This window comes from Periplaneta americana, chromosome 17 (assembly GCF_040183065.1).
Source record: "Periplaneta americana isolate PAMFEO1 chromosome 17, P.americana_PAMFEO1_priV1, whole genome shotgun sequence".
Taxonomy (NCBI): domain Eukaryota; kingdom Metazoa; phylum Arthropoda; class Insecta; order Blattodea; family Blattidae; genus Periplaneta; species Periplaneta americana.
The window spans coordinates 4,288,290-4,303,616 of NC_091133.1; the positions used below are offsets into that span (position 1 = coordinate 4,288,290).

At 36.7% G+C, this 15,327-nt stretch overlaps 1 protein-coding gene across 1 annotated transcript in view; it reads right to left on the reverse strand.

The window, feature by feature from the left end:
• Positions 1–15,327, reverse strand: part of LOC138693378 (zinc finger protein 721-like) — a 92,126-nt gene that overhangs the window by 5,309 nt on the left and 71,490 nt on the right. The window contains exon 10 of the mRNA XM_069817300.1: positions 4,004–4,867. Within this exon, the coding sequence (XP_069673401.1) occupies positions 4,004–4,867 (864 nt within the window). The remainder of the gene's footprint in view (positions 1–4,003; positions 4,868–15,327) is intronic.

Here is a 15,327-nt window from a genome sequence, read left to right on the forward strand (position 1 = left end):
TGAATTGATGTAGGATATATTTACTATTTATTTATATATACTGATGTAGGATATATTTACTACTAACAATGCCGGAAAGTATTGTTGTACATTGGTATTTTTCTTATTTTAAAATTGTTATGGGAATTCATAAATTATTATATTATGTTGGCGGAATTGGAAACGTAAAAAATTAATTAAGAAATGCTTTAAACAAATTGTTCTTTGAGTTTACATTGTTGTGAAGGTTCAAATGAACGTATACATCTGTTTTGTGCATATAATTTTTTATGTTTCCAATTCCGACAACATAATATAATAATTTCTGAATTCCCATAACAATTGTAAAATAATAAAAATACCAATGTACAACAATTCTTTCCGGCATTGTTAGTAGTAAATATTTCCTACATCAGTATTGTAATATATGCCAATATTCATCAATTCAATTAATATTTGTGAAGCAACTATTAAAGAACCTTTAAAATTAAGATTAATCTAATAATTTTCACACCGCTGTATACTATTCTTAAGCTTAAAAAGCTAATTCACTTTTATTCCAATAACTATTTTCAAGATTTTGAGCAAATATCAACTAAACATTTTGAAAACTTAGATGCGAGGAGCTTTTTTAGTAACGTCAATATAAAATATTGTGACAGCCCGTCGAGACTCGATCACGCGTCCCACAGAAGGCAGGGTGCGCGTGGAAGGTTCGGTTGACGTGGAGAAGGGAGCTGCAGCCACGCAAACTAGAGGGGCGCGACGTAAGGGGAAGGACAGCACGCTGGTGCATGCCGTGAGGGGAAGAAGCCAACGGCAGCGCGAGGTGAAGGGGGAGAATAGCAGCTTGACATTATTCTCGAATTGTCCAGTAACGGAAACTTCGGGAAGGCCCGCGAAGCGTTGCCTAGCAAATAAAAAGGAAACCAGCCTCCGAGAGCAGGGCAGATTTAGACAGTAAGCGAGTTAGTCTTGTGTAGCAGTGAAGCCAGCTTCGAGACCAGGGGCCTGTTTCTCAAAACTCATGAACTAGTAATACTAGTCTGTACAGTAGTAAGATTAGTTGATTTTACAAGTCTGTGTTTCTAGAAACTACAAGGGTAAAGTAGTAGTTACCAGTTCGCAGACCAATAATACTGGTCGATTTCACCAGTTTAGAAGTGAGTCTGTTTCTCAAAATGCTAATATAGTTGATTATACTAATAATCAACAGAAATATTCCTACAAGACTCTAAAGACTGGTGATTTCTATATTATCATTTAACAGTAACAATCTTTCTCAGATAATCAAAACAAAATATTGTAGTTATTTTTTTTAATATGTGGTTTAGTGATTCCGTTTGAAGTGATGAAGTTGTTCTGAGAAGAGATGAAACTAAATCGAGAAAGAACAATTTATTATTATTCCTTTACGGAAGCATTGTTTAAATATAATGAATGGTTTAGGTAAAGTCCTGAAAAGCTTGAAGAGTTGTTAAATATAGTGGGACTTACCATAACAAGACAAACAAATAGAAGTCATGCATTATCAACAAAGCTTCAAATACAAATTGCTCGACAAATTGGGATGTTGATTATTTTCCAATGCCATCTTTCTATTCTAGACCAGCAACACTTTCAGAATTTTTTCCTAATAATCTAATACCAATTCATCAACTGCAGTAATTTTTGCTGGTTTTCCTCCTCCACTGCCAGTTCTTCTGATATTGTCAACTTTAGCCTACTAATTAAATATAAAATGACACTAATTTATGAATAGATCAAATGTTAAACTAATAAAATATTAGCGAATTTTTCATCAAGTCATAAGAGGCACTCATGTCGGCAGTAGGCCCATTAGTTACATAATATTTTCATATTATGATACTGTGAACTTGACTTGGTACTTATCAGAGTTGCTTTCCTAAGACTAGTTCACAATAAACCGGGAACGGAAATGACAGCGAGAACGAGAACGGAAATAATATTAAAATAAATGTATTTAAATGCTCACATTTAAATACATTTATTTTAACAATATTTCCGTTCTCATTCTCAATGTCGTTTCTGTTCCCAGTTTATTGTGAACCAGCCTTTAATGTTGGGCCAGTAAGTGTCCCTAACGTATGCATAATCTTTGTTCTGAGGTATTAGTTCCATAGCCGCACACATTACAAAATTTTTTGTCCATTCGTTTACTTTATAATTTTTTGTTAATATGCTTGAAAGGCAACCAAATAATGTATATCCTTTGATTCATTAATCACAGTGAGTATAGTTAATTTGCTTTCAATTGATGGAATTTCAACCGAAAAGAGAAATAAACACCAAAACACAAACAGCTTAGCCTTCTAACACAGTCTACTATATACAGTCGCGAAGCTCAATACGTAGTAAATATGCAAACATTAGATAGTTGCTCACCACTAGGATCGCTAATATCGCCTCATTACAGGCAATGCAAAATAGTACCGTCACAGTCTATTGTTTCTAGTATCCTCAAAACTCAAGCTTCGTGACTGTATATAGTAGACTGTGCTTCTAACCTCAAATAACAATACCTACCAATGACTATAAATAAATGAACTCAATCAGCTGACTAGTGAAAGAGATCATGTGACTAGTGAAAAATTGTCACAAGTTACTAGACTGGTAAAATAGTTTGAGAATCTACTAGAGCTGGTGAAATATACTCTGGTAACTAGTAACTGGTCAACTACTAAACTAGTATTTTTGAGAAACAGGCCCCAGAGCGCGACTTGAGTTGTGTCCGTAACTGTGGAGCCTGAAGCCCGGAGTTCGAGTGCAGTGGACCGCAGTTGGGGGACCTGAGTTCGAACTTCAGCGGATCTCTCTGAAGGTCTGGGGTTCGAGATTGTGATCGTGAGTGACTGAGCTAGAAGAACTAGCCAAGACAAACGAGCTGTGAACTGAGAACTGACAGTTCTGTGTTGTAAATAGTGCTTTGTGAATGTTAGCTAAGATTAACAGTTCATTGTTTGTCGTAATAGTCCAAGTTAATTGTCATTGTCGTCTGTGGAATACACTAACGAATACTGTGTTATTGTGTGGAGAGCAAAACCTGTTGTTGAGATAATAAAATTGCATTCTTGTTCAGTATAAAATTTACAATATACTTAAAAATATAATTTCAAAACTATTAGATCTAATTGCACCAAATTTTGTACAGATGATATTATTATAGATGTTTATTAGTTTAAATTTCATAAATTTTCGCCGAAAATTGTGGAAGTTTTAAAAATCATACATATCTCCTTAAATGATTGACCCCAAAATTTACGATGGCTCTCAATATCTTAATTTAATTAATTTGTTCTTTCGTGTTGCGTGCATCTCACAAATCACTCTAAGAAAACTCATTACATAATCACGACTGGAGAGCAAGGACTATATTTCTACATCACACAATCAATGAATATTGCCATTATCATTTTTTTTTTAAATACTCAAAAGTACTTAGAGATCACACGCGTCGATCAGGTAGACCCTATTAGTTTCTCCTAACCAATGAAGTGAAGTATTTACGTAATATATCATTTTTTAACAAGAAAATGGTTTAGAAACAATTAACTTTTCCTGTTTCTCTTTTTGTTCTTAAAATCCCTTTCCATTGCGATTTGTTTATATATGTACTTGGACATTAATTGAATAATTAGTCCTATTATATAGCCAGAAAATTAGTAACGCAAGTTATTGAAATAATTGCTGCCTTTATTCGCTGCATCTGAACGTACATCCCTGTTGTCTACGTTACGACGCTATCTAGTGCATGCGCTATGCGCTCGTGATCAAGGTCGAGTTCTTCTACCATGATTGGGAGCTAATATCGTCTCATCCCTGGTCTACAATGTAGTCAAACTTACGAAGTGTTTTTGGAGTAGGCATCAGAGGACCGTTGTTCACACTCTCACAACAAACATCACATTTGAAAGGTTTCTCACCTATGTTCAGTCGTTCATGACTTTTTAGGCTAGGAGAATGATAGAAACACTACAAACATCACATTTGAAAGGTTTCTCACCTGTGTGAAAGTTTTTCACCTGTGTGCAGTCGTTCATGACTTTTTAGGCTAGAAGAATGAGAAAAACACTTACTACAAACATCACATTTGAAAGGTTTTTCACCTGTGTGCAGTCGTTCATGAGTTTTTAGGATAGATGACTGAGAGAAACACTTACTACAAACATCACATTTGAAAGGTTTTTCACCTGTGTGCAGTCGTTCATGAGTTTTTAGGATAGATGACTGAGAGAAACACTTACTACAAACATCACATTTGAAAGGTTTTTCACCTGTGTGCAGTCGTTCATGACTTTTTAGTATTTGTGACTGAGTAAAACACATACCACAAACATCACATTTGAAAGGTTTTTCACCTGTGTGAAGTCGTTCGTGACTTTTTAGGCTAGATGACTGAGAAAAACACTTACTACAAACATCACATTTGAAAGGTTTTTCACCTGTGTGCAGTCGTTCGTGAGTTTTTAGGCTAGATGACTGAGAGAAACACTTACTACAAACATCACATTTGAAAGGTTTTTCACCTGTGTGCAGTCGTTCATGACTTTTTAGGTTACGAGAACGTGAGAAACACTTACTACAAACATCACATTTGAAAGTCTTTTCGTCTGTGTGCAGACGATCATGAGTTTGTAAGTCACTTGTGTTTGAAAAACACTTACGACAAATATCACATGTGAAAGGTTTTTTCTTAAGCTTTGCCGAAGTCGAGAAACATAATTTAGGCAACTCAAATTCCAATTGCATTGCATCGTCACGTGACCGCACAGGTTTCCCTGAGGCACATGAATACTCGGTCTCGTTCTCTTCAAGTGCAAGACTGTCGAAATCTGATGACACATTCCTCTCATTGGTAGCTGCAATCCTGAAATAAATATAGTAACAAACTGTTAAATAGTCACTACAAATATACATTCAAATACTGAGTATTCAAATCAAAACAAATCCATTTCAGCAGGTGATACATTACCATTACAGATTCATTATTGTAACTAACTGATGAGTATCAACATTCTCAACAATTTGGACTTCACCTGTACAACAACTTTCATAAGGATTACACAACATTTGTCAACTCTTTGGTAGCACTTATTTCTAACAAACATCTCTGCCCAAAGTCACCTGCTTTTGCTTTTCTATTTTACGCAACAAGCATGTTATTTTCTGCGAATGTTTTGAAATTTGGTATTGCAAATGTGCTATAACATTTTCTATCCCTTATTATTGTAACATACAAATTATTTGTAATCTGTTAAGTTAGTCACTTTAAAATTTGGCAGTGGAACAATTCTGAGTCCAGTTCGTTGTAAGAATTAACAACAGTAATTTTACGAGAGGTTTTGATGTAGGCAAACTAAGAAACGAATGCTAGGGAAGTGATAAGATTGTAGCGAAAATCAGACATGATTGGCTGAAACACGTCGTTTCGTACCGTTTTAGTGGTCAAAAGTATTATGACGTAATGAAAGTGTAATAGTCAAGGAATATTTGTATTATCTCTAGCTTGGAATTTGTTGTTTTGCGGACGTTAAACCAGTAGTAATATTTTCAAAGCTCTGCAATAATTTAATTTACAATTGTAAAAGAATATAGCCCTACGAAATTTTTTTTCTTTGCTCTAAAGATACGTACAGTTGTACTCAACGACATTAAAACACTCAGTGACTAAATTCAGAGAAGCATTTGAGATGTCTGTAGGAAATTTAGGACATGCATACCATACTACTGAATGTATTAAAGTTGACGAAGAGCTTTTACTTCTACGTGGATGTTGTTCTTTCAATGTATTTAGTAAAATACAGGAAATTTGCTATAAGAGTCTGGTTGTGTGTAGATACAAATACATATCATCCTCATAACATGCAAGTATACCCAGTCTCCAGGAAAGAGACAAGAACCTAGCAATGAGAACCGTCAAAGATGCTCTATTAGCTCGCTAGGGTACAACAAAGGCTAACAAAAACACTTTCTTCGCAAGATGTAATTTGAAAAACGAACTTTTAGCTCAAAACCTTGCGCACATTGACAAAAGAAATTCTTGACATTCCCAACTGTTCACAATAGTGAGACGAAGACAAGTTTTTTCGTGTCTTTTTGGTGTCGTGGTGTTTTGACTGATATTCTGTAATCAAAGAAGAAAAAAAAAAGACTGTACTGTATTATTGTCATCTTAGCTTCATGACAAGTCTTGTTCAAAGGAGGAGAACAAAATCAAGTCGCAGATAATACTCGACTATAACAATATCAACTGTGGATACTGTGTACAAGATGGCTAGAGTGTACACAACTTCTGAGGTGGTGTGTGCGACTGTCCTGCAACATAAATGACGTCAGTGCACATTGGGCCAGTATCGACTCAAAATGGGACAAAATTATTTTATGTCTCTATTGTTTTCATGGATGCAAAAATCAATAGTTATTCAATAGTTTTCACTTTTTCTTTAAGTTAAAAGCACTTTTAAAACATAACACAGTTGTTTTATTCAATATCTGACTCCTCATCATTACATTTTTCTTCTTCTTCCTCACTACAGCCATTCAGTAGCTGTAATGCTTCCTTCCACAAGGGAGTTTTGTGCTCTTTCTATGACTTTCTGATACTTGAAATGAGAGGATCGGAAGATATGAGAAGTTTGTTGACTAAATCTGTCATTGTGTTTTTACGAGAACTTTTCCTTGCGTGGGGCTCTCGATATATTTTAATATATTTATTATGTGATAAATGTCCAATTGGAAGCAGAGCTGAGTTAATAATCTGAGACCCATGGATGAGAATTTTGTGTATGCTAACTGGGAGGTAAAATCAGAGATAAGTTACTTCTGAATAAACAATTTTGCATTTTCTAGTGCATATTGATTGAAAGAATCAACTTTAATGTCTCTTCCAATAGAAATTACGCGAATGACAACTGCAAAACGTATAATTGTTTGTCTATCCCGGTTATGCTGTTAATTCGGAATTTGATAAGAATCTTATAGCAGTATTTCCGTCGTTTGAGGTTCCACTCTCTCCTGGTTTAGGTTTGACCACAAGAAGTCCCATCTCATTTCGAAACCGACTCTGAATTTCTCCCTTTCTCCTTTTCATAAATTCGTCTGGCTGTATGATCTAATAGACTCTGTAACTTCACTTCTGTACTTATTTTTGTCACAGTAATATCACATGGATAGTAAAGTAAATTTGCTTCTCAAACTTCATTGTACGATATACATATATATATATTTCTACGTTTTGCTTGTAGTCTCAATAAAGTGTACTGGTACTTAGATAATTTCGCATCCATTGTCAGGGTTAAACCGTCATCACCACTATATTTTGCAGAAACTACTATGCTAGTTATATTCAGTTAGAATTTTTACTGTGCTGGTTGCTGTACTTAGAGCATTTTCCATTAGTTTAGCTGCTTCTCTTTGCCAGAAGCCTTCAGACTTATCTGAGTAGCAAGAGCAAGCGTAGCAGGATCAGCAGCTTGTCTAAGATGATCAGTTTTCCTCCTCTTGGTCTTCTAGATGATTCAGAGAACAATTTTCTTGGATGACCAGAATGACTATACAACTATGAACATCCAGTCACATGTTCAACATTAAATTTATTACATGGGGGCAGCTTAAATTCTTATTCCAACAAACTGCCATATTTTTCTTCCTACTTATGTTTCATTCCGCAGCAATTTTGCTATCTTTTATTAAAATTACTGCAGAATGAACTAAATTTTTTCTTTAGTTCTGAAGAAAAATCTTGGACAATTTTCAGGTAATCCCAATTATGAATTAATAAACTCATGAACAGCTGTCTTATCATTATTATTTTGTAGTAGGGCATCCATGATTTCACACTGTAAAAAACAGCGGTACTGTACGTAGGTATTTGAATTTTCGCACATTAAACAGAAAAGTGCAAGTAGCTGCAGCTGAATAAGTCTTTTCTGCAATCTATAGGGTCTGTTTAAACCATCGACACAAAAGTTTTCGTAACATCGAGTGACACGCACTTTATAACCCTTTTTAAATATTGAAAACTAAAACATATTAGCTTAAATTGCATCCCTCCAAGTTATCGCAAATATTTGCACTCTATTTAAATCTATTCAAAATTACATGTATTCCTAATAAAACCTACCCTTTGTTCTAACATTCTCAGCCATTGTTATTTCTTTATTCACGAATATGACCACGTAACACACACCACTGTCTCAAGCGCACGGCCCAGGACTGACTGGTGCGCTATCACCTGGTTACAACAGCTCTCTTTCAAGGCTGTAGCCACAGTTGTTAAAACATGTTATCGATGGTGCATCATGAGTTTAGTGCTCACCAGGATCCCTACAATGAGTATACACTGTCAAAAGTATTGTAAAAAAAAATTAATTTTTTTCAATTTTGTCCCATTTTTGACTCAGTCTGGCCCACTATGCAGTGGTGTGAATGCTCTCAAGATTCCTGAGTAAAAAATGAAGCAAAATCATCATACGCGCCTGTTCCTGCTTGAACTTAGTGACCAGCTGGTTCAGCCCTGCATCGCCCAGAGATCTACGACTGCAGCACTGAGAAAGCCAGAGCGTGTTTGTATGGAAGCACTTGGTACACACATTCCATGGAATGAACCCTGCATTAGCCACTGTATCAGCTGGAAATGGAAGGGAAGGTACACACTGCCACATGTGCCCAAGTTTGCCGGAATGGAAACTGACGTCAAGCTTCACATGATAAATGATATTAGGACACATGGGTAGTATGCGGAGAGTACGAGTAAGGCGGGAAATAGAAAAGACTGGAGAGTACTGGGTTTACAAAGACAGATCTGCCCTTGAGCAGAACACTAGGTGTAAAGTCTTGGTAGCTCTTATTGTTGAATAAAACACACATGGACTGTAGAATAATGTGCTTTATTGTCCTTGATGTTCTAGCCGCAACAGTACACCATTATCACGTTTGTAGACGCCCTCCTAATGGAGGATTACCAACCCTGAGATACCAAACTTGGCGAAGTGCCAACCTTTGATGTCCCAAACATACCGCCCACCTTAAATGTATAACATTTAACACAAAATAGTTACATAATTTGTTACTGAAAATCACTGAAAGTCTCATGGCCCTTCAAAACATTGCAAAATTAATATGAATTAACATTTGGCAACAAATATAATTTACTAATATGCCGTTTGAATGTTCCATCTTTAGTTCGAATGACTGCTACCCTAATCAGTCCATCCCTTCCTGGGATCACTTCTTGAATCACTGCTAGCTTCCACTGCATAGGTGGAAGGTTGTCTTCTTTCAGCAACACTACTGCACCTGGTTGGATGTTGCCTTCCTTCGTACACCACTTGGATCGCTGCTGCAAGTCATTTAGATAGTCACATGACCATCTCCTCCAGAAGTCTTGATGCATCCTCTGGATGTGTTCCCAACGAGACAGGTCATTGATTGGTGACGAGAATAAGTCTGATTCAGGATAGGATATTAAAGGAGTACCTATAAGAAAATGACCTGGACTAAGATAAGAAGGATCATCAGGATCATTTGATATGGACGTGATGGGTCTTGAATTGAGAACTGCTTCAACTTGACATATTAAAGTGTGCAACTCGTCGTATGTCAAGCAGTTGGCTCCGATGACACGTCTTAGGTGATGTTTCATGGATTTGACTCTGGCCTCCCAGAGTCCCCCGAAATGTGGAGAGTTGGGTGGAATGAAGTGCCAGTTGACTTCTTCCTTAGTAGCAAACTCTTCCAACGCCTTGCTCCTTTCTCTAGACTTCAATAATTGATGCAACTCTCGTAGTTCGTTCTTGGCTCCTACGAAGTTGGTACCGTTGTCACTGTATATGTTTGCAAATTTCCCTTGTCTAGCTGTGAATCGTCGTAAGGCGGCGAGAAATGCTTCTGTCGTCAAGTCTCTGACGAGCTCCAAATGTATTGCCTTCGTACTAAGGCATACGAACAATGCGATATAGCATTTAACCTTGACCTTGCTTCTTGTTGAACCATGTTTTATAAAATAAGGTCCGGCATAATCCACTCCAGAATTTATGAACGGTCGAGAAGCTGTCAACCCTGGAATAGGTAGCTGTCCCATAAGTTGTTTGGATGTGCTGGCCCTCTGTTTGAAGCATGGTAGACATTTATGAATAATGGGTCTTACCACACGTCGAATGTTTACAATCCAATATCTTTGCCTTAGAGATGCTGTTAAAAGCTGTAAACCCGCATGTAGTAGTCTTAAATGTTCTGCTTCTACTATCAGCTTTGTTATGTTTTGCCTTGGTGGAAGAATAACTTGATGCTTCTGTTCATAAGACTTAGAAGAATTATTCAGTCTTCCACCCACCCTGAGAATGTTTACAGAATCCAAGAATGGATTCAGATCCTTCAGTTTACTCTTCATTGACACTGTGGAAAGAGTATTTAAATCCTTGATTTCCGTCGAGTATTCTTGAAGCTGTGCTTGTTTGATACATGACACCAATGCGTACCGCAATTCTTCTTTTGTCAATGTACCAGTTCTCTTCTTTACTCCTCTTCTACAATTGTGAACAAATCTGAGACAATACGAGAGTACCCGTTGTAGTCTGTGTAGTGAAGAGAATCTGAGTGTAATATCCTCTTGCTCTATGTTGCCTCTTGCACTGCTTAGTAGAGTTCGTTGTTCTGGCATTGTTGTGAGGGCTGTTTGCAGCTCACTGCAACCACTGAGAAGATCATTCATGTAGAAATCTCGTTGCAGAGCTCTTGAAGCTAATGGATATCTTCGTGATACTTCTTCAGCCGGCATTTGTAAGCATTGAGTAGCTTGAAATGGTGCTGATGATGTGACCTCCGTTGTCTTACTTGATGCGTCAAACACCCTTGTATCTCGTTCTTCTCCCGAGTTCTTGAAAACTGCATGATGTGGAAGGTAACAACTTGCCTTGTGTTCTTCCTCTTTCCTCGTATCTATTTCTCTCATGTGTCCTAACTGCTCATGGTCTGTCATGAATTTACAGTATTCTTCTTGAAGTAGCGGTTGCCCTTGGAAACATCGCTCCATCTGTTGGAATCTATTATATGCCTCTTGAAAAGATTCTCCTAACTGCTGATGATTTGGACGTCGAGGAAGTCGAACCAAATCTTACAGTTCGATCTCTTGTTGCCGTTGCTACAAAATGTTTTCCACAATCTTCTTCTTCTACTGTTCTTGTTCTTTCTGGAATATCTTCTAATTCCCAGAAACGCTGTAGTTGTTGTTCTAAGTTGTCCCTGTTACAAGTGAGAAGTGATGTTACTGCTGTAGTCGAAATAACCTCTGCTGTCGTTGCTTGAATCCTACCAGATAATATCCACCCTAGTTTTGTGTTGTGCATGGATAGCGAATCGTTTACGCCCACTCTTGCTTCTTGTCGCAATATTCGGAAGAATAGTTCAGCTCCTATCAGTAGATCAATCTTCCCTGGTTTGTCGAAAGTAGGATCCGCTAGTTTCATTCCAGATGGGATATCTTCCTTCTTGTATTTTATGTAGACTGCAGGCATCTTCCCCGTGATCTTAGAAATCACTGAGAACTTTGTATCAGCTGTGAACTTTCCATCTGTTGATGATAACTGAGTATACACGCAATGTGTAATTTTCAATGGTTTCCATTTATTCCTTGTATAGGAATTCTTTCCACTGACTTTCTTAATCTCAATCTCTGTGCTAATTCTTCAGTCACAAAATTGCATTGTGAACCACTATCAAGAACACATTTACATTGCTGTAAATCTCCTTGTGCATCTTTTACCATTACGATGGCTGTCGACAACAATACATGTGACCTTACTTCATTGTTGGTGCTGTGACATGTCTGTTGTGTAGTCACGGAATCCCTTTCTTGTGTCTCTGCTGTCTGGATTGGATGTAGGAGTGTATGGTGCTTCGCTCCACACCGTTTACAGGTCCCGGCTCGACAATCTTTCACTAAATGTTGGCTTCGCAAACAGTTCCAACAGAGTCTGTGCTTGAGAACGCAGTTCTTCTTCTCCTGCATACTGCTACATGAAAAAGCTTGACAATTGTACAGAGAATGTGACTGGTTACAATAATAACATCTAGGTTGTGTCATTATCAATGCTTCACTCGCTTGCTTTCCTCTATTTAACTTTACTCTGTTTTCAGGTATCGAAGTCGTACCCCTTTATTGTTTCTAATGCCTGAGATTTATGTTCAAGAAAATCCAATAACTCCTTGAGTGTTGACATGTTTCGATCTGCGCAGCTTAATTCCCATTCGCGCCTACTCTGAGTGTCTATTTCCTCCAGTATCAATTGTAACAATAGTACTTCATGTAATGGAACCTCTAAAGATAGTGCTTCTAACGCATTCATATTGCTCTTTACTTGGCTCACTAATGACCGTAAATCTCCGTGTGATTCCTTGCTGATTGTTGGAAGTGACAAGAGTGCTGTCTCATGTTTCGACGCAATAAGTTTTTCATTGTTGTATCTCTGATAAACCATGTCCCAAGCAATTCTACAATTTGCATAACATATTGTTAGATTTTCTACTAGTTTGTGTGGTTCTCCCTTTAGTGCAGATAATAAATAATGCATTTTTTGAGTTTCTGCTAAATCACTATTTTTTACTATTAGACTGCTAAACGTATCCCTAAAGTTGAGCCAAGTGCTATAGTCTCCATTGAAACTAGGCAGACTAATAATCGGCACCTTTATTTTCCTTTCAACAATGGGTTGATTACTCTCTTGTGCAACATTATTACTGCTTTCCATTATTGTTAAAAATCTTGATTTTACTCTATCAAACTGCTCTTCAAATTCTATCCTGTCCTCTGAATGATCTTCATCTGCTATCATTTCTAATTGAACTTGACTTTCTTCATATTTCATTTGTATGCTTTCTAGTCTCTCACATTTTACCTTGATCAAACCCGGTTCTGTTACTTCATGAACCCTTCCAAGAAATGTTTCAAGTCTGGTTAAACTAGCCTTAGCCAAACCTCTCTGATGTATAAGTATCTTTGAATCACTCATGTTGTAATTTATTTTCCTACCTTGTTGATGACATAGTTTGAATCTCACTGCCAACCTGATTGTTAGAAATACTGGCCTCAGTTGTGTCCTTGGTCAACGACCTTCTGTTGACCTGGACGCCTTGATTGTACTGGATTGCAAGCCCTTGAAGTTCAGTGCAAGGCCGCTAGGTGGAAATACTGGATTGTAGCTTTGGTAGCCTGGTGTTAGGAGTTGACTGTCAGGCCGCTAGATGACTCTCACAGAACTGCCTTTCCTTGTACAATTCTCAGCATTCATCCTTAGCCATATTGGATTTTGATCACAAAATTCACTTTTACATTTCACTGATTTTTGCACTGTTACCTGTGTTTCCAATGTCACTAATACTTATCCGGTTCGCGAAGACCAAATGTAAAGTCCTGCGAAGGTCGTATTGATGAATAAAACACACGTGGACTGTAGAATAATGTGCTTTATTGTCCTTGATGTTCTAGCCGCAACAGTACACCATCATCATGTTTGTAGACGCCCTCCTAATGGAGGATTACCAACCCTGAGGTATCAAACTTGGCAAGGTGCCAACCGTTGAAGTCCCAAACACTAGGAATGAATGAACGATTTGGAGTGTTGGTTTGATGAATACAGTATATGTTCGTTTCAGTCTCTTATGGGTTTCCCCTTCTTACTCTACTCAAGCACTTGATTAGGGCTGATCTGTTCCTTACTCTATTAGTGATGTTGTCTAAGGAATGTGGCATTCCAAATTTTATAGAAATTCGAGTCTGAAGTATATGCAGATGTTGATGGACCTCTTTTTTGATAATACAAAATAGACTGGACAAATTAATGAAACCATTCAAAATAACAATAACTACAGCATAAAACAATAAAGAATCATACTGTAGATCACTTCACATTATAGGATGTAAGCTTCGCGGCAAAAAAAAGTGGCCCATTTATTGGTCATTAGAAATTCTAAATTCTACCGCGCAATTCACACGGTAAAAGAACTGAATTTGAAGGCATTGGTGTTCCGTTTGGTCACTGAAACTCGCCCGTCTACAACAGTCTTGCGATGGTGACTAATAATGTCGAGCGAGAGCTCTTTCATACCCGCTGCGCGGAGCTCTTTTACCTGTAAACACTGCTAAAGGATGTACAGATGTTAGAACACAGCGCATCATGACAGAACGGAAGCGCTTAAAGCTTTCAAGGAAGAGTGGAAGATACAATATTTATGCTTCGAACATGGTGATGAAGTCCAGTGTTTGTTGTGTAAAAAATATCATTTGCAAAAAAAGCAACATAAAACGGTATTATGAGTCGCAACATGAAAAAAAAAATTATTTAATCTGGCAGAGCTAAGGCCAGTAGGCCTTCTCTTCCGCCCAGCCAGACTCAAATTCTAATAGAATACAATTGGTTACATAGTCATTATATAGGCATTATTCAGGAGAAGAGAGAAATAAACTGATTTCGGAATTGGCATCGAAAGTAAATTAATTTACATTTGGGTCAGTGGATTGTGTCTAGATTCCTTTTATTTCTTTATTTTAAATGTATTGTTGATGATTTATTAATTGTTGCTTGTTTCTGTATATTTACTTTTATTACACTACGTGTTTCTTTAATTTAGAAATAATAGTTTATCTTCGACTGCACTTTAACTTATACTATTACTAAGCTCAAAAAGCTAATTCACTTTTATTCCAATAACTATTTTCAAGATTTTGAGCAAATATGAACTAAACTTTTTGAAAACTTTGAGGCAAGGAGCTTTTTCAGTAACGTCAATATAAAATATACTTAAAAATATAATTTCAAAACTATTAGATCTAATTGCACCAAATTTTGTACAGATGATATTATTATAGATCTGTTTATATAGTTTAAATTTAATAAATTTTGGCCGAAAATTGTGGAAGTTTTAAAAATCACACATATTCCCTTAAATGATTGACCCCAAAAATTACGATGGCTCTCAATGTCTTAATTTAATCAATTTGTTTTTTCGTGTTGCGTGCATCTCAAAAATCGCTCTAAGAAAACTCATTATATAATCACGACTGGAGAGTAAGGACTACATTTTCACAATCACACAATCAATATACTCTATTTCAATCAATATTGTCTCAGGGAACGGATTTATATGGACTAAAAATATATGAAATATGTAAATATATATGTAGTTATTTTTACCAAAATATGGAATTAAATGTGGATTTTTACCAAAATATGGAATTAAATATGGACTTAAAATTATAAAAAAATGACTATGTACGTTAAATATTGGTACATTTTAATCAAACTAAACAAAAAATATAATGGACGTACCTTA